Genomic DNA, 27,096 nt, shown 5'->3' with positions numbered 1-27,096 from the left:
GTGTAACATCTACCCTACTCCCTGGCTTGAAGGTATGTGGGTATGGTAGAAAACAGCCTCTGATTGAGAAGGCAGTAGAGGAAACAGTACCTTAGGGGATAATCAGATATCAGTTAAGATAAAGATAGAGAAAACATTCCAAAGAAGATAGGACATCCAGTTGTTTGTTGATTACACAGAGTAAGGGTTTTGTGTGGGAGGGAAGAGGTAGGAGATTGTGCCAGAACAGATTTCCAGAACAGTTAGAAGATTAGAGTCTGGGTGATAAAAAATGACTTAGGGCAAGAGAAGTAAAAGGAATTCAAAGTAAGTGAGAATCAATATTGGTAATCTCAAGGTAGGCATTTAGTTTTAGTCCCAAGGTCACTACTGCTCTGCTCTGTGGTATCAGAGTTTCCAGAGGCTCTCCACACTAGGAAGCCTTTCCAACTCCCTTCTGCCACGTAGGTAGACACGCTTGTCTGTGATCCTATAACACCCTGTTGCCTATGTCTATCATTTAACCCACATTCAATAAATGCTTGTTGAATGAATTAATGACTCATCATAACCTGAGGAGACAAGATACAAGAAAACAAATTGGAAATCAATTTAACAGAGGAACAGCATGGCAGAGTTCCATTTCTGAAAAAGGTTTCTGAAGTATTTAAAACAAGGAGTTGGCTTAAGAGTCAAAGAATATAAAATGGAGAATTATTTCTAGTTGATTTTGGTAAGAGAAATATGCTTACTGTACGACAAGCTGCTGGCAAACAGTTCCATTCTCTGTTATCAGTTCATTCAGTTTTAATTCGAGGTGAACTTTACCCTATAATGACAAAAAAAAATTAAAAACTGAGTAGTCTGTTTTACTACAAAATATTAATTAAAGGTATGTACTTTTTAAAAGGTTAACCACAATATTTAGTTATCCACTAACTAAATATTGGTGATCCCTAGCACATGGCTTTGCCTACACTAAGTACTTGTAAAAAGACTAACAACCAACAATGTAGATCAAAATTCTGAAAGATAAGAAGCAGTTAAATGTTTATATCAAACATGGTATTCAAATCTAAGAATTTTATGCCAAGTTCAACAAATATTTATGTATCTTAATTATCATGGATTAAAAAGAAAGATAAGATTTATGTTTTAGGAAATTTTGAAATAAAAGTAAATTATAAAATGTAGAAAGTTTTTTCCAGAAAAGATAAACCATCATTAACAGAGAAATCACAGAATTCTAAAACAATAAAACTAAAACTAAATTAAAGCTAGTAAGATTCAAGTTATCAACACTTTTCTCAAATAATAAAGATTATGGAATGGAATATCTACTATATCTTAGAAGGCACTGTGGGAGTGGGTAGGAATCCACAGAGGTATAAGACACTGTCCCTGCTTATAATGATAATCTAGTTGGGGAGACAATAAACAAAAGATAACAATATATTGCTAAGAGCATTGATAAAGAAATGGGATACTGGGGACCAGCCCCACAGCTGAGTGGTTAAAGTTCCACAGGCTCCACTTGGGCAGCCTGGGGCTCACGGGTTCAGATCCTGGGTGTGGACCTACTCCGCTCAACAGCCATGCTGTGGAGGCATCCTACATACAAAAAAGAGGGGGAGTCTGGCACAGATGTTAGGTCAGGGCAAATCTTCCTCACACATACAAAAAAATAAAATAAAATGAAATAGGATACTGAAAATCAGAGTATTTCTTAAACAGCCATTAATAAATGGATTTTTAAAAAAATTCAGTAGTATAAGTTTAAAGCAAACTACAAACTTCTCAGGAAACAAAGGCTTAGGAAAAATATAATCTAGAGTTTGATATTTCTACCCTTGCAATGGTGACAAGCAATTCTAAACCAGGTATGACCATTTTAAACCAGTTAAGAATCAGTGCTGGATCACCTCCACCCAGCTGCCAGAGTGTCAAGTGTTGATTTCAGAGGTGTGATGTCTAGGGAATGATGACACCAGTAATTTCATCAGAGGCAGGAAAGTTCATTATATAGTCACTGCTCCTCTTTGGAACGACTTCCTTTCAAACATTATTTCACAGAAATCTAACCTGAGCGAGTCTCACTATTTTATTGGGGATTTGTTACACAAGTGAATCTGAGGTCCACTAACTACAAAGCTCAGGGTTAGATGCATAGTAACTGATAAGCAATAAACATTGATGGATCTCAACACAAAGTCTGCAGGAGAAAGCTAAGCTCTAAAGAAACAGGCATCAGTAGTAGTAAAATTAGCAGTTAGGTGGAACTGGAACTAAATTAAGCAAATCTTCCACTAAAAATCCAGGCACAAATATTTATAAAATCATATATAATTTATAAAATAGGTCTTTTGTTAGTCCTGCATTTAATATTCACAACCCCTGTTATGCAAGAGTGCCCCTGAAGGTCCATGATATGTAGTAATTTGTAATATGACTCAACTAGAATATTGAATGTTTGCTATCATGCCAGCATGTGTGTGCCACTTGGCTAGTGAGTGAGCCTAGATAACTGCACCAACATTTGCATCTCAAAGCAGTTTTACTATTTTAACACGTATGCATTTTATAGTAGAAATTGTATGCTAACAAGGCACTCCCAACGGTCTCCCAGGAAATGTCTAGGATCTACTCTATTTCTAAAACAATAAAAACTGTTAAAATAGAGTAGAAAAAAAGTATAATTTCATTCACAACTAAAAATCATAGCATGTATCAAGTCGAGCCTAGAAATAAAAAGATATTTAATGGGATTCTACTAAGAATCATTATCATTGAGTCAGAGCCTACCTAACATGCTCATTACTCCCACTAGCTGTTAAACAGAGTATTCCTTTGGTGTTAATCAACAGTAACATAATTGTCTATTAACTTGATCAAGAAAAGAATGAGGATGGAACAGGTAGACATGAGATACATACTATTAGGGTGGAACACTAAAATTAAAAAGCATTGTGAGTTAAATTAAGAAAATTATAATTTCTAAACCGTAAAACCCTACCTTACTGTATACTTTAACATGGAAATATGTACACGATAAAGAAACAAGAAACAAGTTACAAAATAGGGTGTATGTTAATTTCTAAAAGTAAAATAAAAAGATACTATATATATAATTACTACAAGGCCATCTACCAAAACATTGATAGAAGTTATCTTTGGTTGGTAGGGTTTCAGATTTTTTTCTTTCTGCTCATCTAGATTTTTAAAGTTTCTACTACCAAAGTGTGCTGCTTTTTAGCAAAGAAAAATGAACAAAAGTTTTAAAAATTATTTAAAGCTGCTCTTCAGTGTTAGAAACCCAAATCTGTGAACATTTTAGCAAAATGATTTTGTATTCTTGACTACATTCGTACAAAAGTCATTTTACCTACATCTGTCATTTTATAGATTTGGATTGTAGCATACCAAGTTTTTTGGGGTTTTTTTGGAGAGAGCAGTTAAAAGTACAGCAAAACTTTTCCTAGTCTCCCTGATGACATGGATAGTGGCTAAGGATAGCCATACGATACAGTTCTGGGCAATGAGATGTAAAGAGAAGTTGCTGATGGGGCATCTCAAGAAGCTTGTTGAAAGGGACTCTGTAACTTCAGCAGTTGCCTGAGAGGCTTGAGAAGTTTAATCAAAGCATTCCACAGCCTCATGGTGCTGGGCAGATAAAAACTGAAGTCCAGGGCCCTCCAAGGTAGACTGGCCCTGGTAAACACCCAGGCTTTCTGTTGGAATCTCTGAAGGACCATGCCTGAGGAGGGTGAAGCCCAGAGACCAACCTTTACAAAGACTCACACTGGGCCTGGCCCCATGGCTGAGTGGTTAAAGTTCTGTGCACTCTGCTTTGGCAGCCCAGCTTTTGCACTGTGCTTTGGGTTCAGATCACAAGAACAGACCTACTCCACTCATCAGCCATGCTGTGGAGGCATCCCACACACAAAACAGAGGAAGACTGGCACAGATGTTAGCTCAGGGCCAATCTTCCTCACACACACACACAAAAAAACAAAAAGACTGAAACCTAGCCTGGAATCAGCCAAATCCCTAACTGGATTAGGTGATCGGCCTCTAGTCTAGCCACATGCCAAAGGCAAAAGTAAACCTTCTCTGGAGGAAGAAAAAAATACCACCCAGAGCCTCAAATTATCTCTAAAATATTTCATATTTCAATGTCCAGTATGCCATCAAAAATTACAAAGCATGCCAAAAGACAAAACACCAAAAAAAAAAAAAACAACAAAAAATACCAAACCTGGACAAACAGCAGCAGACTGACAAGAGATTCAGAAGTTGGAGTTAACTGACAGAGGTTAAAATAGCTGTTTAAAAATTTTTTTAAGATAGAAAACAAATGAAAAACCCAGAAAATAACTGAAACTATAAAATGAATCAAATTAAAAATGCAAAATTAAGTAATAAAATAACTAAAACGAAGATGTATTTAACAGCAGATTAGCCATAGCCAAAGAGGGCTGGTGAAATGGGAGACAGAATTAGTCAGCAGAAAATATCTACAATGAAGCACAGAGAGGAAAAGAGCATAAGAGACCTATGAGACATAGTAAAATGGTCTATTATCCATGTAACTGGAGTCCCAGAAGAGAGATGGCAAAAAGAATAAGGAAGAAAAGAAAAAATGAAGAGATAACTGCCTGGAATTTTCCAAAACTAAAGACATGAAAGCACAGATTCAAGAACTCCTGGAACACCCAAGTAGTATGAATATAAGAAAACCACATGTAGGCACAGCACAGTAAAACAGCCAAAAACAGAAGATAAGGAGAAAATCCTAAAAGCAACTAGCAAAAAAACAGGGACATTCTCTACAAGGAAGTAACTATAAGACTCTGAGAAGGAACTATGTTTGATGATAAACATGCACAAGTTTTGGTCCACAACTGCTTTCTTATTTTTCAATCTTCTAAGGCAGGTTCAATGACAAATAGTGTATCTTTTATGTATGTCAGAAAATGCTGGACGATCAGTTATCTGGCACTGTATTCTATACTTGTAATTAAAAATAAACCAAATTCTTGGAAAGGTATTATTCAATGTGCATTTCATAAGCACTGACTATGTTACACTGATACATGCAATTATATCATAATTTGTATTAGGCAGCAAATTATTCAGGAACTTATATTACTCTGGTACTGTCTGAAGGTTTAATATTTTATATGCTAACTTTATTTCAATTACTTTTACAAAAATTTCACACAGAAAAATCTGTGGTTATTTTAATTTTATATAATGCATATTCTTGGTACCATATAGAAGATATGTGAATTTTTGCATACAGTTTGGGAAACTCACATGTATTTGGGCAAAATAGAATGCACGCACTTAAAAACCTCTTGAGTTTAAACATTTTTTTTAGTTTTTATCACAAAACACTAAATTCTAATAATCATTCCACATAAAAGAACTCAGTATGTATCAACTGGTGAAATTTTTTCTTCATATGAGAGAAGAAAAAGTCCCAACTTCCCAAACATCTGACAGGTGTTTTTTATATATAGTAATCACCTTTGTAAATCATTTTGGACACAACTACCTGTCAGATGAAGAACAAAATAAAGGTTTTACTTAACATCTCTTATTTATGGATATATTTGTTTTTCTCCTTAAAGAAGTATTTACCATGCTCTAGAACGGCTCATTCCTTTATCTCATGTTTATAAACTTACAGGTGAAGTTTTAAAATTTTTGTTTTTATTTTTACATATATATATATATATATTTTTTTTTTTTGCAGGGAAAGATTCCCTCTGAGCTAACATGTATTGCCAATCTTCTCTTTTTTTTTCCTCCCCAAAGGCCCAGGGCTTGGTTGTATATCCTAGTTGTAAGTCATTCTAGTTCTTCTATGTGAGCCATTGCCAGAGCATGGTAACTGACAGATGAGCGGTGTGGCTCTACAAGTGGGAAGTGAACCTGGGTCGCTGAAGTGGTGAGCGCCAAACTGTGACCACTAGGCCATCAGGGCTGGCTCCACAAACGAAGTTTTCTTTTGTTTTGTTTTTTGCTGATTCACTCCAAGCTAACATTTGCTGTCAATCTTCCTCTTTTTTTTGTATGTGAGCCGCCACCACAGCATGGCTGCTGATGAGTGATGTAGGCCTGTGCCTGGGAACCAAACCTGGGCTGCCGAAGCAGAGGGTGCTGAACTTAACCACGAGGCCACCGGGGCTGGCCTCAAATGAAGTTCTTTCATAAATCAACCTGCAACAATGAATTATACCTTTACATTCATTATGTCTTAATTGGGCACGTAAAAAAAAAACTGGTGTATAGTATTAGCTATAATCATTACATTTCTTTAAATAGGTAGAGCAGAGGCCTTATTAAAAAAATTATAAAACAATCAATAACTTATGGCACAATCCAGAAATTCAAGATAAGCTTGTTGGTAAAGACTTATTAACTAAGTAATTACATCAAAAGTGCATGATGGAAGTACATCCGGATTTACTGCTTGTACAAGTTGTGTGAGACAAATACCCTTAATTAATGAGAGCAACAATTTTCCCATATGAGAGATTTGGTTTAATCATTCCCACATAAAGGTATGCTCTTTATCACAGCACCTAAGAAATAAAGAGAGGAAAAATACTTGAAGTTTGTTGTGAGTTCCAGAACCAAATAGCTAACAGCATGGCTGCAGATCACTGAAGCCAAGGGGATTTCTAGGAAGAGGCACCAGTCAATCCATAATAACTTCACTTATGTGGCAAAGAATATGGAGAAAGCACATCAAGTGAAGTAGGATGATAACCAGGACCAGAAACTAAGAAGGAGAACACTTCAAAAAGGACAAAGTAGTCAACGGTACTAAAAGCTGCCAAAAGGCCACATGAGAGGAGGACTGAAAAATGTCCACTCGACTTAATGACACAACATCATAGGTAACATTAGCGAGAACTGTTTACGCTCTCCCTCTGACCCACTGTGTGGTCTGAAGGCAGATTAGAGTGGGTCGAGAAGAAAATGGTTCAATCCAGAGGGAAAAACTGCAAAACAAAACAAAAAAGTATAGAAAAATGCACTCATGAAATACTACTACTAATATCTTGAATGTCTGAAAAGAAAACTGAAAATAATTAACATTATTAATAGTAATAATAAAGTATCTGGGAAACAATTCAAGGTAAGAGGTTAGAGTTCTTAGCAATTTTTTAACTGTTTTGGTATAAAACCCATCTTATTAGTATTGGGATCTTTTCATTTGAGGGCTGCATGTTACTTCCCTAGAATTTCAGAACTGAAGGGAATCCTATATACCGAAGTTCTCATTTCACAGATGAAGATCCTACTCGATAATAGGTGAGCAACTGTTTTGGGTCTAAGTGCCAAATAGCGGAAGAGCAAGGAAATGAAACATCTGCCTCTGAAGTAGAGATACCAATCATTTCCCCCACTCAAACCCCTTTCTTAGGTAACTTGCCTACTCAGAGCCCCACAACAGACGCTCTGCAGTGACTTTACCCCCAATCATATCAAAGTAGACTGTGGTGGACATCTCATCCAAGTTTGGCCAAATTCTCTAAATTGTGGCAGAGAACTGAGTCAGGCCTTAGAAAGTGAGGGGGCTGGATGGTCAGGTAGACTCAAAGGCTGACGTTGGAGTTTTCAGCTGTCAACGAGATTAGAGTGGATTTACAGAGAAGCAGAAGGGAGAGTCAAGTCTCATCAGAAATACAAAAAGAATACAATGGAATTTCACCATTAAAGTGTTTTTTCCTTTCCCTTTCATTTTGCAAAATGAATAGTTATTAAAATGAGAGGCAAAGATAGAGGGAAAACATTATTCACTTTGCAAAATGAAAGGGGAAGAAGAAAACACTAAACAGTGAGCACTTAACACTCCATGAGCACAGTGGGCACACGAGTAGAGAGAAATGACTCAGTGGGCCTTGGTTCCCATATGCCTCTTGTGGTATCTATTGCCAAACTGAGGGGAGGTCTACAGTTTAAAGATACAAGCATGTATTTTTCATTCAACATGACCCCAAATGCAAGCCAACTATTTTATGTAATGGTCAACCAAAAACAAACAAACCACTCAATGTTTTAGTGTATTTTATGAGAAATTAAGGTCTTTTTAAAAGTAATTTTTACTATGTGAACTGTATCTAGTCTGTTATTGGAAGAACTAGACCTCTACTTAAAATGTAGCTCCTCTGCAAACGCCTGACAACTTTCTAGCGCATACTGGCCATACTGAAGTTCCTGTAATTATACTCCAAGAAGTTCCCTAGGAACTTTCTAATGCCCCCTTCCTTATTCTTTGAGCTAACTTGGGTAGGTTTATTCCTTATACACCCAGATGTTCCCTAAGTGATCCTCCTGACAATCTCTGTTGAAGCCTTTTTATGACCAACAGTATAAAACGGTGAAAGGCAGTAAAGTACTGTAGTTAGGAGTTTTAGAATCAGACAGGATCTCTACTGGAATCATGGCTCCATCACTTAGTAATTCTGTGACTTGGGAGACATCATTTAACCTCTATGAATCCATTTTCCTTATTTGTAAATGGAGGTAATACTAAATACTTCATGATGCTATTCTGAAGATTAAAGCAGATAATGTACATTAAGTATTTAGTACTGTGCTTGGTATATACTGTTAACAATTACTAATAGTAATTATTAGGTTGAGTTCCCGCTGAACTCAATCTGTCTCATAGCTTTCTCCTATGGCTCCATCAACTGCTCTTATTTTCCATGATATTTTTGTAAAGTTTTATAAAATGTATGCAAGTGAACAAATTAATTAACAAAGCAGAATTTGTATAAATCATGCACTGCTTTTCAATCTTTTCTAGACTCAGAAAGTTAATTTAGTATTTCTAGATCAGTGTTGGGGCCAAACAACAATATTCCCAGTGGTACCATATTAACATGAAAAGTGTTATACATCCCTCCTACCTCCACTAAAATAATAAAATCCTCTAAAGTTTATTTTAAATAGTGAGTAGATCTTACTAATCAAGTATCACTTAAGACAAAAGAGCTGTAAAGGTTAATAATTCATGATCATGAAAATAACTCACAGCAGATAAAAAATGTCGACATTATACCTAACTGGTAAATGCTGCTTCCAGAATTTTCACGTTTCAGAAATGAGTTTAATATATAATCAAATAAAAGCCTATTACCCAGTACTAATCTCTAATACCATCTCCAAGACTTATATAAAGAGCATTCTACACAGATTTCTATTTTTTGAGAGCTAGGGCCTTTAGATCCTCTAGCAAATTTACACTGATTATAAGAAAAAGGATAGACTATAACAAACCACACTTTAAAATAATCCCCAAATTTCATTTTAGACCAAATTCTCAAAGCCTTGTCTTATCTTGCTTTTTGTCAAAACTATTAAAAAGAAAAACTGGTACTTCAATCTAAAACTTTCATATCTGCCTTTTGGTAAAGGCATATCAGGGAAATGGCCACATGACTGTTGGTAAACACATAGTATTTTACAGTTGTATAGCAATTAACAGCTTTCAAAGTATTCTCAGAGGTATTCCACTTAATTCTCATGACCATGTGAGTCAAACATGGCAACTTTTACTCCCATTTTATAGAAATAAAATTCAAGATCAGTAAAATAACCCCATATTAAAATTAGGGCCTAAATTTTCTGACTTCCAGTTTAAAACCCTTTCTGCTTCATCACCTTGCCTCTTACCTGGATCATTTACCAAAGTGTCTAACTGGGATCTGAATAACAGTTATTACACGGAAAGAGAAGAACATTAAAATGGGGTAGAGTGGATAAAACAGGAAAAGTTTCAATTATATTTTGTATTTAAGAAGGCGTTTTAGTATACAAATAATTTTTTGAGAATTTAATCAAAGAGAATGCTTGAGAGGTTATGAGGAAATAGACACACAGGCACTTTGTTTGCAAATATCTGTGAGAATGTGTGCAGCACTTTTTTCTTGTCTTAAAATTCTGTTTGAGTCACAGTGGCAAATTATAATTTCTTTTAGAAAGGAACAATTCTGCTTGCAGTTATGCCCTCGGGAAACGGTTTCACAATCTTTACCATATTTTAAAAATAAATAGAGTTACAAAAAAAGGATTTCTTTTACATAGAAATAATTTCTAAGAGCAGTTCAGACTTTTCAGAAATAAATACAAAGTTAAGCTACATGGCTGAATATAAGTCTTTATTCACATATTAGAATCAGTAAGCCCTCTTATTTTGGCAAGAGAAAAGAAGAGCTTTAAAAAGAATAATGATAGCCTTTCAAATAAAAAGAAAGGTGAACAACAGGAAGGGTGGGTGTGGGAACGAAGGCTCTGCATGGTGGGCTCAGGCATGGTTTGAATGAATAACATTTTCCCCAAGTCTGGTTTATTAGACAGTAAACAGAGTATCCTGATCAGAATAGATGAAATCACAGACTTCTAGGGATTCTCCTCAAAGTCACAGTTAATAGAACATATCCTTTCTTTTAAAATTTTTTCCCTCTCTAAAAAAAATCAGTAATTTTACTGTGACTCAAAGGCAAGAACTAAGTCAGGAAGAAAATGTCCCCCCCCTCATACAACGTCTCCAAACTCATACACACACAAACATACATTATTGTTGAATTCATGTGGCAGAGATATTTCTTTACACTTATATAATAACCAAAGGTCTACAATATTTGGTGCCAGAATTTTAAAAAGCGTATAAGCTCTATCTATACGAACTAGTATAATTAGTTTGTTTTTCACTCATTTTCTGTGTGTGACAATCTCTTCTATCACTTGAGCCTTAATATTTACCTGAACCTCTGAATTGGAGTCCACAGGCTGTAGTGAAAACCAAGTTTCTTTGCCACTGTGGTTACACAAGTCTTCTTTTTTGATGGCTACTTTTCCTACAGGAAATAAGTAAAACAATATGAGGAAACATATTCTGTGTAATCATTAGCATTGTTGTATGTAATATTTTGTAGAAAATATTTTAAAATAATCTATACATATTGACATCAAGAAATCCACTTTTATAAAGCATTTTTCTATATTCTGAAGAACGAAAAAGTGCCTCATTCCTCATACCCCTTGGCAGATCCTTCTCTGGGTCATTTTGAATCAGAGGAATAGACAAAAACTCAGTTGTATTTACATGCAAGTGCATTTTTTAAGTACTTATTCAAAATTCACGTTTTCACCCAGAGTACATTCAGTATAAAAAGCAATGTACAATGATAATGCAAACTAACCCTTCCAATTCTTTAACACTATGAGTAAACCATATGTTCTGTCTGAGCAGACATATACGTATTTATTAAGAGTTTATAGGTTTCAATTAAGAGAAAAAGAAAAACAATATCATACATTACTAACAATATTGAAAACTGACTTAAAAATTATGGGAGATTAAAACAATAATTTTAGTAAAAATTTGCTTTTATCAAAACATCGTAAACACTGCTCATGTTGCTTTAACGCATACAAAAAAAAAATCAAGGCAGTTCCCTAAAGAGTTTCTACCTCTCAGAGAAGCTACAGTACAATGTACAAAGCAGTATGAGAGGAAGAAGCAGAAACGTTCTTATTATAATGAAGTATTTGCCATGTTGGTACAAAGCATTTCCTTCCTCAATTCAAGTTTTAAGAAGCAGACGTAGTTTTGCATATGACTGACAATTTATTCCAAGATTCTACATGAAAACTTCAACAAAGGATATATACAGAAGTCAAAAACAGTTCTCTTTCTTATATAAGAATTTTCATTTTAAGTGCGCTAATTATACTTCATACCCTTTCACTTATGACCTGTCTTGGGCTTGCAGTTCAACATTTGAAATCTTTTAGAAAACAGGAAAAAATTTTTCTGTCAAGATATGTCAGTTTTTGTATATCAAATGGAAAGGAAAGGTATGACCAGAAAACAATCACAGAAAAATTATCCTCAAAATTTTATTCTGGAATTAGATAGTGGTGATGGTTGCACATGTAAATAAACTAAAAACCACTGCATTGTACACTTTATAAGAGTGAATTTTATGGTATGTAAATTATACCTCAATAAAGCTCTTATTAAAAAAATCTAACAATATTAAAAATTTCTGATAAGCTTATCTTCCTATTCATGCCTTGGTACTTAAATTATAAAGAAACTACCTTTATATTTACAAAACTACCTATACATGTGTAATTTTAAGGAAAATATTAAAATACACAGCTACATATATTTTCATTACAGTGGGAACCGTATATTAATATCTAACTCGAAGGAGAACTATCAAAAATTCATCAACTGTGTCTATGAACACATGAAGTTTAAAACAAGTAAAACTTTAACAAATTGGTCCTTACCACAAGCATGAATCTTTACAACTTTCTTTTAAATACATTGGATGAAACCTAATGTGAAGACCAAAATCTTCCTATGAATATATAGCAGTTATAATTCATTCAAATCTTACAGGAAACGGCACTAGGAAAATAACACATTTCGGCCTTTTTTTGGTTAAATTTAAGACGCAAGTTGATGGAAAAACAGAACTTCTTCCAGTACTGAATATACAGATTAAAAGCCAAGTAGGGAATTCAAGTACTCACTGGAACACCCAAATATTCTTTATACTGCTGAAGGAGTTTAGGTTAAGAGCCAAATCACACAAATCTCTTGATATATTTTATCTACAGATTATATCAAATCCCTGGCAAATCAATATAATACAAGGAATGGCTTAGAATACAGAATTATGACAAAGTATTCAATATTGAATGTCACAAATGATTATGATTATCACAATTCTATCAAGTGGTTCTACTTACCATTGATTCCATATCAGATATAAACATGAAGGCCATGTATAACAGCTTAATACACACATATACACATACACACAGAAATAGGTTTATACATCCTATAGCTGAAGACCTTACATTTTGAGAACCACTCACCTCCCCCTTTAAGAATCTTAGTATCTATGTATCTTTTATGTCCTTTCTCCAGAAAAAGACACAGATGTTATGGCATCTAATTTTAAGAGAGTTTACCAACCACCCAGAGACTCACTGGAAGACTCCTAGTTAAGACCCCTATTCTACAATTTCCAGGATTTTTAGTTTTATACATAATTTATGAATATGTATGTAGATGTACATACATGTGTATGTACAATATATACAAACATCATTAAAGCAAGCCCTCAACTTAAAAACAGAGCTTTTTAAAAAGTTTATTTGGAAGTTTACTGGTTTGATTGATTCATTTATTCATTCAACAAATAATCACAATAGCACTATATTTTAAACGGTGATTTGATTTCCAGACTCCCCTAACTGAAGTCTATTTAACCAGTAACTTCTAAAAACTAGAGTAGGAATCTACCTGTTCCATTTATGACTCACAACTCAGATCACTGGAAATACATCTTCTCTGTCACAGGTGCCTTCCCAAAAGAGAATCCTCTCTTAGTTCACAAATTAAAAATCCCAGAAGCAAGTACCCTCTTCCTCCTAGCTCTCATCTTGCATATCCATGGTACACATTGTCATGAAAGAGTCGAATGGTTCTTGTCTTCTGAGAGGGAAACCCTTCTCTGACTAGCTGCATAAATAAGCCATTCGTAAGTTGAGAAAAATCTGCAATTTTGCTTGTTAGTTCTTATTCTTATCAAGTTCCTTTTTGACATGCCAGTTTCTGAAATGTAAAGGTTTAGTTGCATGAGACCAGTGAGCCTGAAGAAGCAGGGAAGAGCACATGATCCCAAGAAGTCAGAGAAACTGTTATGTAAGAACAACTGAGGAAAATAAAGAAAAATATTTGAAGTCATTAGGTATTAGGATACCTACAACATATTCAGCACTTTATTAGGCAATATAACATATGAAAAAGAAATATATGTCATCAGTCCTACGGAATCAAACAGGATAGAGGGGGGCTGGCGGGGGAGGGAAGGAGAAAGAGAGAGAATCAATGAATGAATGAATGAGAGAAAGAGGTGGGAGGCGGAAGGGGAAGGGAATGCAGAGGAGGGAGAAGAGAGGGACACTGACACAAGGGGCAAGTTTCTGAAACACAACAAAGACCCAAAAATCCCCCATCACTCTGCTTTGTTGTTTTGAGCTATCCTCAGTTAAACTGGTTAGATGGCAGAGATTAACGGTAAAAGGTAGGGAGCCTGATACAGAGGAAAGAGCACTGAACTGAAAGAAAAGCCAGCATGCACTGAATGTCTACCAGGTAGCAGACATTCTTATCTATTTTCTGTTTAATCTTCATAACCATCTTGGGGGTAGAGGGTATAATCACCATTTTAGAGAAGAGGAAAGTTGAATGATATTTAAAACCTGACCACTAACAAGTGCTGAAGCCAGATTTCGAAACCAAGGTATGCCTGTCCAAGTTCCTTCCAACACAGAAAATAATTCTGCAGACTAGTGTCAATTCTGTTACTTCTTAGCTGTGTGATGTTGGCAGATTTAGTTAAACTCTACATCTCATTTACCTCCCCTGTTTTACAATTTTTCAGCTCTAATGATCTTAAAACCTATTCTGTGCCTCTAACGGTCCCAAAGATTGTTTTAGTTTAGTGTTTACTATTTTAAACAAAGTTAACTCATTACTTCACTAGCCATGAAATCACCAACCTCAAAAAAAATCACATAGGAATGAACTACCCAACAAATTATTTAAAGGTGCTATTTGACTTCCCCACTGTCCTGACAAATTCAGGCAGAAAGAGCTTAGACCAAACATATACACACATATATACACCAGATGCTGTATTAGTTCCTTAAAAGTAGACAAGGAGAGGAAACACAAAAAGAAATGAAGGAACTGTGGGAACTAGTCTTAGCTTTCCAGCACCACTCCTAAGCAGCATTTTCTTGCCATCTGTAAATACGGTGTTATAGTTGAGCCCCATTTTTAGAAACGACATATTCTTAGACATTTCATCCTGATATAGATCCCAACTGATAAAATCTTGGTAACCCTGCTCTTACTTGGACACTAGTAGAAATGCCTGAAAGACTAGATAAAAGTAGTAACAAGTGTGACTGCTTATACAAGATGAAATAGGACCAGAAGACTGAACAAATTCTGACAGTCAACAACAGCAATTCAGTCAATGGTAACACTTGAATGCCTTAGAGTATGGGGTTTGGGTGGATACATTTTGGACTCTGTGGTAGTATAGTCTATTAATGGTCTCCAATAAATCATACTTCCTTGGTCTATGCCATTATGTAGTCCCCTCCAGCACTAGCTCTGGGTTTGGCCATGTCATCTGCTTTTGCCAATGGGACATCACCAAATCTGATTCAAATAGAGGCTTAATAAACACCTGTGCAGTATGGGGCAAGACCCCAACACCATGTGAAGAGGAAGGCCCAGATAACAGCCAACACCAGACATCAGACGTATCAGTTACACCATTCAGCCCAGTCAATCTCCAGATAACTGCACATTAGTGACCCGAGATGAAACCAGCAGAAGTATCACCCAGTTGAGCTCTGCCCAGATTGACAGACCACAGGATCATGAGCAAATATATGGGTGCAATATTAAGCCACTAAGTATTGGAGTAGTTTGTTATGTAGCAATATATAACTGATACAGTCCCTATGCAAACAGACACCAAAGTGTAGTCTTGGGCAATTTTTAAACAGTAGGTTTGACTTAAGAGATAAATGCTAGCTGAAATTACAATTCAAAGAGTTGGAAAAGACCTTAGCTATCTTAAACTCAGCCTTATTTTATAGATGAACCAGGCCTAAGAAGGTAAAGTGACTTGTTTAAGGTCACACAGCTAGAGTGATAGAATCATGACTAGAATTCAGGTCTGTGATATCCTAGTGAAATTCTCTTATCTCATATTCTTCTGAACCAACGGGAAAAAAAGTTGCCAAAGGCTACTAAGCTAACCATAGTTTAATTGTTCGAGGCTAGATTCCCCTGAAAACTAAAATAACTAGAAAATACATATTAGCAGGTAAAATACGTATGTTTTAATTTTAATATTATTAGGATCCTCATTGGAAATAAAAATATATTCTTACATAAAGTTTTCTCTTCTCTTTTTCTCTCTTTTTAAGAGAAGACGACACTATACCTTAGGACAATACAGCACACAGTACAAGACTTTTAAAGCCTTAATTTTACAATTTTCTATCTTGTTGTAGCATAGTTCCTAGGTTTTTAATTAACCCACAATTGAGGTTTTGCACTAACTGTTCCTGGTATATAAACACAGTTAATATGAAAAATTATGCCCCATATTGATAACAGCTATTACTTTCGGGAAAGGGAACGCGGAGGTGGGGTGGTCAGTGGTCAAATTTACTTAGGATTATCTACAATACCATAATTTTTTTACGAAAAGAAAAATATCCATATATTACTTATACAATTAAAAATAAGAAACAAACAAGTTCTTAAAGCTATATTCAACTTCTACACATTTTCAGATCTTCTTAAGACTGAAAGATGGTTCTCTCAACTCCAGCTCAAATTTCATTTCCAGAAAACGCTATGGCACTGTTTAAGGTACAAGTGGGCAACTCAGAGTTATAAAATAATTGAGGGAAATCAATTTCTAGTAGCTCAAAATTTTAAAAAAACTCAACTTTATGAGTTAATGACAATAGAAAATACGTTAAACTATAAAAATGTGAAAACATGTAAGTGAAAACACTGACCATTTTCCAACTTCAAATTAAAGGGTATGAACATATTGTGTCTACTTTAATAATAATTCCTATGTGTAAAAGGAAAAAAAATTCCCAATCAATGCAGAAATTTTACCTCTTAATAAGAAACTTATCTGAAAAAAAAGTTCTCTTTTTTTAAAAGAGTTATAAGTTATAGCTTTCTGATACGACTCCACAAAGAACTTTTACTTAAAATTATTTTACTTAAAACTGATTTTTACTTAAAAACAAAAGCAACTTTTAGAAATCATAATTATAAACCTCAACTAAAGGCCTTTTCAAGAAATACTATATGATAACTATAATATTATTTGTAAACAATGAAAATTACAAAATATTTTCTTAAAAAGACATGGTAGCCAATCAAAGATATTCTCTCAAAGGTCACTAATAATCACCAACAGCCTCTATCCAATCCTTACCTCACTCTACCTCTCTCTAATTGTTGATATTAAAAGATCTCCTTACCTTCTATGATATTATTAATCTCTCTCTTCCTACCTTCCTGATACACCTTACCAATCTTTACTGAAGACTCATTTTCCCTGTTTCAGATGGAGCCTCATCTTCCTTATCTGCTCCCAGGGCAATTTCAATCATTCCTGCAGAGGCTTCAAGAATCACTTAATGCTAATGACTCTCAGATCCACATCTCCAGCTCCTCTTTTCTCAAAACTTCAGAGCTGCACAGTCACATGTTGCTTAACAAAGGGATACATTCTGAGAAACGCACCATTAGGTGACCCTGTCACTATGCAAACATGATAGAGTGTACTGAAGGGGAACAAAATTTGCCATCCCAAAATGTGTCTCTTTAATATAAGGATTATTTTAGGTTATTTTTAAGAAAGAAAAGATTGAAAGTTTTTCTTGTTACCTCCCCCTTAACTGCCTAAAAGAATTCAAATTAAATAAACCTGTCTCAGGAAGCGAGCTATCACCTTAGCATAACACAAACTAGGTGGCAGACAAGAAGAAACCTAGAAAAGCCCATTTGTTGGGCTCCCCACTGTGTTGTTCTATTTCTGAGCGGCCAAACACTCGTCTTCCAAATGTTTGTTCCTTTTCACCTATCTGTGAACTGCCTTCCTTCCCTTTGAAGTCTCTGACTCTCCCCACCCCCAACATCTTCTGTCTTTAGCCAAGAATGGTATTTAAGGTGAATGCTTCGCCATTTTGGTGAGTTACTCCATTTTCCTGGGTTTCTCCCATGTATACATGTTATTAAACTTTTGTTTGTTTTTCTCCTGTTAATTTAATTCTTAGACCAGCCAGGAAACATAGAAGGGTAGAGGAAAATTTCTTTCTCCCCTACAGTACTTACACAAACCTAGATGGTACAGCCTACTATACACCTATGCTATATGGTACTAATCTCATGGGACCACCATGGTATACATGGTCCATTGTTGACTGAAATGTCATTATGTGGCACATGACTATATTTCCAAGTCAATCACTGTGTTCACCTAAATGTTCCCAGGTAATACAAGTTTAACTAGTTTGAAATCAGTCATTCTCTTCCCTTCCCATCTCCCATTCAAAAATGAATGCTCCTGCTATTCTTTATCTCAATTAATGACAGCCATAGAAACAAGACCATTTTAACTCTTTCCCTTCTCACATCCCCTTAGTCCTGAAGTCCTATTTGAAGCTACTTCTGTGAAGTACATTCCCTCATTTGTGCTTCCACCGCCATTGCCCTATTCATCTCACTTGCTAATAGCCTCCTTGTTGGTCTCCCTGCCCCTAATTTCTCTCTATTGTAAACTATAAACTATAGATTACATACTTAAAGTATACATATACTTTTTAAAAATGTGTATAGTTACACATAATTATGTATGTGCGTGTATATATATATATATATATATATATATATACACTTTAAATATGTAATCTATAGACACTGAGTTTATAGTTTGGAATTTCCTGTTGTAGACCACAGGAAGTTGTTAAACTACAATTAAGTATATATAGTATATAAGCTAAGTATATATGCATATACAGTTATATATAATCTTTTAAAGGTTCTTCATTCTTAAAAAAGCTCAACACTACTGTCTATAAGATAAAGTCCAAATTCCTTTTCATGACTTTTAGAATCCATCACAACTTGGCTCCAATTTATAATCCCAGCTTCACTTTCTACTACCCTCCTCCTAGGTAATTTATATCCAGCAGCTACACCACAAACATGATTCATTTTTTCTCCTCCGCTTCTGCTAATCCCTATTACCTTGAAACTTCTTCCTTTTCCTATGCAGGTAGTCTCTGTTGATCCTCCATCAAACAAAATTAACTGCTCTCCCTTCTATGCCCCCAAGTACTCTGTTCATATCTCCAGCACAGACTCTACTACATATATTAGTATTAGAGTCTGTCTCTCTGATAGCCTGGGACCAACTTGAGTCTTATTCATCCTAATACTCCCAACCTTTGTACACCACCCACAAGTGTTTGTAAATGCTTCTTTAACTAAACTGAGGATTGAGCCTCAGGGGTGATCCACTATTAAGGGTTTGCTAGAAAGAGGAGAGTCCGCATGTAAGTATAGAAGAAATACAACTTGGAAAATAGAATGTTAAAAACTGCCTTTTCCTTGGCTTTCAACAAGAGTCAATCAAAAGAGTCAAAGGTGACGCAGAGGGAGATGAGGATTGAAAACTACCAAAATGCCTTTTGTGACAAAGTATATGTCATGTATCTAGATGACAAAAATTAACATATTTCACAAATAAGGATTCAGAACAAATAAATAAAAGAAAGAACTCAACCCAAAAGAAAAATGGGCAAAAGAATGAACAATTAATTCAAAGAAGAAAAATGTAAAAGACCAATAAATATATGAAAAAATTCCTCAAATTCAAGGATAATGAGAAAAATAGAAGTTTAAAAAATATTATTTTTCACCTATCAAATTGGAAAAAATTTTTCTTCCAATGATAATATCCAAGAATGACCAGGGTATGGTGAAACAGTTATGCTCATGCTATGTTTCTGGGAATGTAAATTAGTACAATATTTCTGGGAGCCAACATAAAAATATATACAGAAGAAACCTTAAAAATATTCATACCCTTGACTCAGTATTTTCACTAGCAATTTATCCTAAGAAAAAGAGACTTGCAAAAATTTATGTGGAAGGATGTTCACAGCACACCATCTAAAGTACCAAGAATCTGGAAACACAAATGGTTACCAACAAAACAGTGGTTAAAATAATACATTTTATACAAAGGACATTATATAATAAATATTTTTGAAAAATATTTAATGACACGGGAAAGGATCATTAGATGATATTAAGTGAAAAAGGAAAAAAACGGAATAAATGGTACAATATAATATTATATAAATGCCTGGAATAAAGAATAGGAAGAAAATACAAATTATTAACTGTAGTTATTCCTGTGCAGTTACTAGTCACTAAGACTATGTAATAGTTTTATAATTAAGAAAAAATATATTGCTTTTAAAAGTTTATTTGATTTGCTCTAAAATGACGGGGAAACTTCAAAAAAGGTTTTTTCAGAAAAACATAGAGGCCAGATTACAGAGATTTAAAAAGAAATAAGTGGGCTGGTCCATGACATAGTGGTTAAGTTTAGTGCAATCTGCTTTGGTGGCCCGGGTTCATGGGTTCAGGTCCCAGGCGTGCACCTACACCACTTGTTAGCCATACTGTGGCAGTGACCCACATACAAAATAGAGGAAGACTGGCAAAGATGTTAGCTCAGGGCGAATCTTCCTCAGAAAAAAAAAGTCAAAAAAGAAATAAGTAGTAAGCAGAAGAAGGATATAGACCACTTGTTAAGGAGTTCAACAGCAAAAGCAGAAACAAATTGGACGGTAGTTAAGAGGACAAAGTCAAATATATATAGCTTAATCATTTAAACTGTAGGAGACCAGCATATTTCAAGTTCAAAAGGAGAGGAGATGATGAAATTCAGGATACTAACAAGGGAGAGGATAATACAGGTAAATTATAGACCTCTACCTGTTATTAAAATACAAAGATGGTACAAAGATCATGAATGTGACACATACGTGGCCAGTTAGCTTTGTTCTAGTCCAAGCCCACAGATTACACCCCAGCCTCAGACAACCATTTAAGAAATAGAGTTATTGGTCACCAATGGAGACAGAGAGAAAACTTATGCCCAGATTAAAGCAAATTATTACTTCTATTAGAAAAACTTCAAAAACAGATGTTCTTTGGGGGGATCAAATACTGTGATCTTTGTATAAAAACATTCTTTGAACCATTCAACAAATACTTATGGAACATTTACTAAATGTAAGGCACTCTGTGACTGATAGTCTCTGCCTTCATAAATATCATACCCACCTGGATATTAAACAATGATGAATACGCATAATGAGTACTATGGAAAGGGACCTGTCAGTTACAATGGAAACATATGACACCATGACCAGGGGATCAGTCATGACACTTCCCTGAGGAAGCATCACCTAAGCTGAGCAAATAATTAAAAATCAGATTCACAAATGAATGTGAAGTCTAGAGAAAAGGATTAGAGATGTTGAGCATATATCATTCCATTGTTTTCAACACTTTATACTTAAAGAATGAATATAGACATCAATGTTGTGACTAAAGATAATTATGAAGAGTACATACCTATACGAAGGTCTCTTTGTAAAACATTCTTATCATAAACATAGAAAGACAAATACTGGAAAGTTCTTGGAATCTCAAAGTAAAATTCTTCACTGAAAAATGGGCTAGAGAAAAAAGGGGGAAAGCTCATTAAATTTATATTCAACAGTGTCCTCAAATAATATTATTTTCAATTAAAAAAATTTACAGACTAAAACATCACAGAAAAGCTTCAAAACCTCCAAAATTCTCTATGCTAAGTTTCAACTAAACTTTATACAAACCAAGCTGAACTCTAAAAGGACCTCAATTGCCAGGTTGGTGAACAAACAGCTTTTCAGGAAGCCTGTGGACAGAAGACCCAGTAACTGCCTGGGGCCATGTCACCTAAAGTGAACACAAATGAGCACTGAGGACAGTATCATTCACACTATCATTGTCTCAGGAATATGTAAATCTCTATTAGTCACAATAATACACAACATCTAAAATGGGTAATGTTATGTAAAAAATTACTGTAAAAATATATTTAAAAAATAAAACCAGGTTTTTTTGAATCAATTTTATTGAGATATAAATTACATATAATAAAATCCAATTTAGAGTATAGTAGTTAATGACTTTTGATAAATTTATAAACCTGTGTAGCCTTCACCCAAATCAAGATACAGTAACTTTCTATTGCCCCATAAAGTTTCCTTATGCTCCTCTGCAGTTACCCCCCCATACCTGCCACAGGCAACCAGTGATCTGATTTCTATCACTATAAATCTGTTGTAGAATTTCATATAAATGGAATTAAATACTATGTACTCATGTACAGCTTCTTTCACTCAGCTTAACATCTATGAGATTTTTCCATTTTGCTGTGTATATCAGTAGTTCATTTGTTTTAATTGCTGCATAATATTCCATTGTACAAATATTCCAAAATCCATTCTCCTCTGTCATTTGAGTTGTTTCCGGTTGAGCTATTAAAAATAAATCTGCTGTGAACATTTTTATACAAGGTTTTTAATAGATATACTTTCAACTCTCTTGAGTAGGTGTAAGAGTGGAATTGCTGAGTTAAGGGGTGGTTCAATTTTTAATTTATAAGAAACTCAAACTGTTTCCAACCTGACTGTACCATTTTACACTCCTACCAGCAACGTATGAGAGCTCCAGCTACTCCACATCATTGCCAACTCGTGCTACTGAAGATCTTTTAAAATTAGCTATTATAGTGAATATGATGTGATAAATTTACACACCTGTGTAATCTCTACCCCAGTCAAGATACAGAACATTTCTGTCTCCCCAGAAAGTTCCCCTGTGCAATCACTCCCTCCATACTGTCACAGGAACCAGTGATCTGATTTCTATCATGACACATTATGTTCAAGAATCTAGAGTGACAGAAATGGTTTTAAACTGCTTTTCCCTGAAGACTAATGATGCTGACTATCTTCTCATGTACTTGTCAGCCATTTGTATATCTTCTTTTGTAAAATATCTCTTAAGGTTTTCTCCACATATTTTAACTGGCTTGTCTGTCTTCTTATTGCCTTTTTTTCTCCTAAATAAATCCTAGGGGCCAGCCCAGTGGCGTAGTGGTTAAGTTTGGGTACTCCACCTCGGCGGCCTGGGGTTCACAGGTTCAGATCCCAGGCACAGACCCAGTACCACTTGTCAAGTCACACTGTGGCAGCATCCCACATCAAAAAGAGGAAGATTGGCTCAGTGACAATCTTCTCCAAGCAAAACAAGGAAGATTGCCAACAAGATATTAGCTGAGGACCAATCTTCCTCACAAAATAAATAAATAAATAAACAGAAATGAATAAATCCTGGATATAAGCGCTTTGTCAGAATATTTTCTTCTACCTGTGGCTTGCCATTTCATTTTCTTGACAGTGTCTCTTGAAGAACTGAAGGCTCTGATTTTGATGACATCCAGCTTATCTATTTTCCTCTTTTATAATTAGTGCTTTGTGCATCCGTAGTAAGAAATCTTTGCCTACTCCAACATTGCTAAGATTTCCTCCTATGAAACAGTTTATTTTCATAAGTTCATTTTAAGAAAGCTATTTTGATATTAAATTCCTTTAAGACATACATCTCGGAAGTGCTAGTGAATATTTTTTGTCAGGAGTACCTCTTTCCTGAGAATATTTATTTTAAAGAACAAAAAGATACTTTAAAAATGGCACCATAGGGGCTGGCCCGGTGGCGCAGCAGTTAAGTTCGCACATTCCACTTCGGTGGCCTGGGGTTCGCCAGTTTGGATCCTGGGTGCAGACATGGCACTGCTTGGCAAGCCATGCTGTGGTATGCATCCCACATATAAAGTACAGGAAGACAGGCACGAATGTTAGCTCAGAGCCAGTCTTCCTCAGCAAAAAGAGGAGGATTGGCAGCAGATGTTACCTCAGGGCTAATCTTCCTCAAAAAAAAAAAAGCACCATAAAATGCAACCTCTTCAAGAAGTCACAACTTAAAGAGAAGCTGAAACACAAAGTAAAATACTCTTACAGAAGTCATTTCTGATCTTGTCCAGAAAACAGTTAACTCAGCTTTTTAGTTGTTATAATGCCTGGTCAACTTCTGTCAATATATTTTTCACTTCAAATGTAGCCAAAATGAACTTTCAAAAGTTGGTCTGTCAAAATAGCTAGTGTCTTCTAATTAGTCTCAAAATAGAAATCAATACAAAAACAACTATTAGGCAAAGACATGACATGTTTTGGTATTTTTCTCATTTGCATCATTTTATAAACAACTATAAAAGAGAGAAATTCCTTTATATATCACACATCCATATTCAAATATGATTTTTAAAACACATTCTGAAGCCAAATAAGAACAACATGAGAATTATTAAGTCACCCGTATCACTGTCCCATAACGATCTCACAAACCAATCCCCACATCTGGGTGCCCACCTCTTTATTTCATAAATAAATAAATCCACCTGAAAACTTTTCAATAACGTTGGTAAGAAGCAGTGACCAGATTCACATAGTTTTAAAAACAGCACTCTATTGTTATCACTGATCTGCGATCGTGCCTATGGCTCCTGAGGAAATTCCTGGTGTGGCGAAGAGAAGCACCATCAACAAGTGGTATTGCTGATACTTTGTTTATATACCTACTCCCTAAAAGGATTTCAGGTAAAGATTTAGAAGCTACAGATTCCATATGTGACTCCTACTTTACCCGTTATAAAAACTCTATACCCCGATACCTATAAAAACTATAATATCTGGAATCCATAAACGATCTAAATGGTATCTACTGACTTTTGACTTAACAGAGTATCACAATATCCACAAGGGTAGAAAACACTGAAATGAAAGCAAAGTGAGCAAGAGTTTATACAGCAGATTCTTTTGCCCTATTCCACAAGGAAAAATGCTAGTGGGCACTCAGAATCCAAGCAGCACCTTGTCTAACTATATTGAAATGACCTAAGGTAACCACTGCTAGCCTTAAAATATCTCCCAAGTTCCCATGCATCTAGAAAAATAATTTAAGATGGATAAAGAAAATTGGTTTCACTGTTTTCCTCAACACAAGTATCTGGAAAGGCAAGAGTTAAAAAAAAAAAAAAGTAGGCTAGTTTTAGGTGCTCATTTACAAGGCTACATATTAGAAACTACCAAAAGTATCCAATTTATGGACAATTACTACTTTTGCATATCACTGATTATTGCGTGATATGGAATGAGCATACATTAAGCAACAAATTGAGATTTAAATAGTTGCAGGTCCTCAATCTCAGTTTTGCTTCTAACTTCCTTTATTATATGGACAAATTATTTGGCCTCTTGGTGACTCAGTTTCATCATTTCTAACATACAAATAACACCAGAATTCTAATACAACAGGGACAGGTGATTTATGACTAAAGAAGGGAAGCATATTATTTCAAATCTTTTTGGTTACTAAACTATTTTCAGCTTTATACAATCCCCTTCCTATGAAGACTCAATAGACATTCAAAATTATAAATACTGACAATAAAGACATAAAGGGAAAAACTTCAGAGGACAAAAAAAAGGGCAAGTATAAAGAAAAAAGATATGAAAAAGAGGATAAAAAACAGACACCTGAAATACAATTTATGTAAGTCATGACACTCAATATTTCATCCACCACATGTGCATTCCAACAATTCCTTGTGCCTGAACACAACTGCATCCTTTCAGCACAACTCTGCACTAGAATTATGTCCACAAACACTATTATAGGGCAGAGGTGGCACATTCCAGTTCTATGAATTAGAATTTACTATGAAACTCTCAAAGTGCTATTACACTTTCAAAAGACAAGAAATCTACCTAAGAGATCACTCCCTTACAATGCCCTACTTAGCTGACTTGTACAAGCTTTAAGAAGTAATTCATCCTCAAGATAAATAATGATGTACTTTGAGAAAAGTACAAACGAACAGGGAAAACTTAGCCTAGAAAACAAATTGAGGGATAACTGTTGAAAGAGTGTCATGTGAAAGATGGATTAAATTTGTTCTCCAGAAATCCAAGGGACAGAATTAGGAAGAATTAAGAGGAAGATATATTTTGAGGCAATGAAAAGCCACATGCAAGCAAGCACTGTGTCTGTCTTGTTCTTGTGGATGTATTAATAAATAGCAGCCAGCAAGTTCTTGGCATGTAGTAGGTCCTTGTTTTGATAGACGTTAATTAACTAAGTGTAAGAGCTTTATAAGAGTCAGAATAGATCCAAGACTGAATAGGCTGCTTAGGAGGCAGTGAACTCCTTGGTCACTGGAACATTATTAAGCAAATGCCAGATGACCACTTGTCAAAGATAATTGTCAGAAGGAACCAAGCATAAGGTGGTTAGTCCAGCTCACTGAACATTAAGGTTCCTTCAAACTCTGAGATTCTGTAAACCTAAAAAAAACTTCAGAATGTAAATTCACTACCTAACATTCAAATAAACTACATTGAAGGTGAATTCGTTCAACCGATGCCCAGTAAAGTAAAATTTTCAGAGGAAGAAAGTCTTCTTCAAGATTATAGTCTGGAAAATGTATAAAATTTATTAATCAATATGTATCATATGAATGATAATTTACCAGTTTTTTTTTTTTTTTTTTACAAACCTTAAAGATTTTTCAACAACTTGGGTACGATAAACTTCTTCCTGATCCAAATTTATAGTGCAGAAACAATCTCTCATTTTGTTGGGTCCAAGATATGGCAATAAATTTTTCGCTTCACCTGTTGGCACAAAAATTGAAATTGGTGTTAAATATCACCAGCTAGTTCATGCTAAGCCTTATATAGTATGAATCGAATCCAAAAGAACACATAAGATGTAACACAGAAAAAAAAATTAGTGATTAGAAAAAGAAGATGATCCACCTGGCCTAAAGCAGTCTGCTGAGACTAAGGGAGGAGCTGTGCACAGGGCATGTGAGCTCATAGTACATCACTGAACTCCTGCTCCTAGAAAAGGGCAATCCCCCGACTGTGCTGCCATCCCATCCCTCCAGTGCCACCTCAAGGACTTGACTTCACAATTAATCCCTGTTTTCTGTATCATCATTAATTTTCCTCTCTAGCGGATCATTCCCATCAGCACATAAACAACCTTTGCTATGTCCCAATTTTTAAAAAGCACAAAAATAAAAAATTTCCCTTGACTCCACCTCCTCCCTCGTGATATCATTCCATTTCTAGACTCCCTTTCACAGAAAAGCTTCTCAAAAGCAATCATCTCCAGTCACTGTCTCTAATTTCTCACCTTACATTCATTCTTCGGCCCTCTCCAATCAGCTTCTAACCCCATGACACTGAAACTGCTCTAGC

The 27,096-nt window shown here is 35.2% G+C and overlaps 1 protein-coding gene across 1 annotated transcript in view; it reads right to left on the bottom strand.

The window, feature by feature from the left end:
• RASA2 (RAS p21 protein activator 2) overlaps nucleotides 1–26,503 on the bottom strand; it is an 84,614-nt gene extending 58,111 nt beyond the window's left edge. The window contains exons 1-4 of the mRNA XM_046676762.1: nucleotides 26,388–26,503; nucleotides 21,299–21,402; nucleotides 10,765–10,859; nucleotides 732–808 (exon numbers count right to left, since the gene is read on the bottom strand). Of these exons, the coding sequence (XP_046532718.1) occupies nucleotides 732–808; nucleotides 10,765–10,859; nucleotides 21,299–21,402; nucleotides 26,388–26,464 (353 nt within the window). The 5' untranslated portion in view covers nucleotides 26,465–26,503. The remainder of the gene's footprint in view (nucleotides 1–731; nucleotides 809–10,764; nucleotides 10,860–21,298; nucleotides 21,403–26,387) is intronic.
• Between the last annotated feature and the right edge of the window lie 593 nt (nucleotides 26,504–27,096).

This window comes from Equus quagga, chromosome 1 (assembly GCF_021613505.1).
Source record: "Equus quagga isolate Etosha38 chromosome 1, UCLA_HA_Equagga_1.0, whole genome shotgun sequence".
Classification (NCBI taxonomy): Eukaryota; Metazoa; Chordata; class Mammalia; order Perissodactyla; family Equidae; genus Equus; species Equus quagga.
This window is presented reverse-complemented; position numbering and strand designations above follow the sequence as displayed.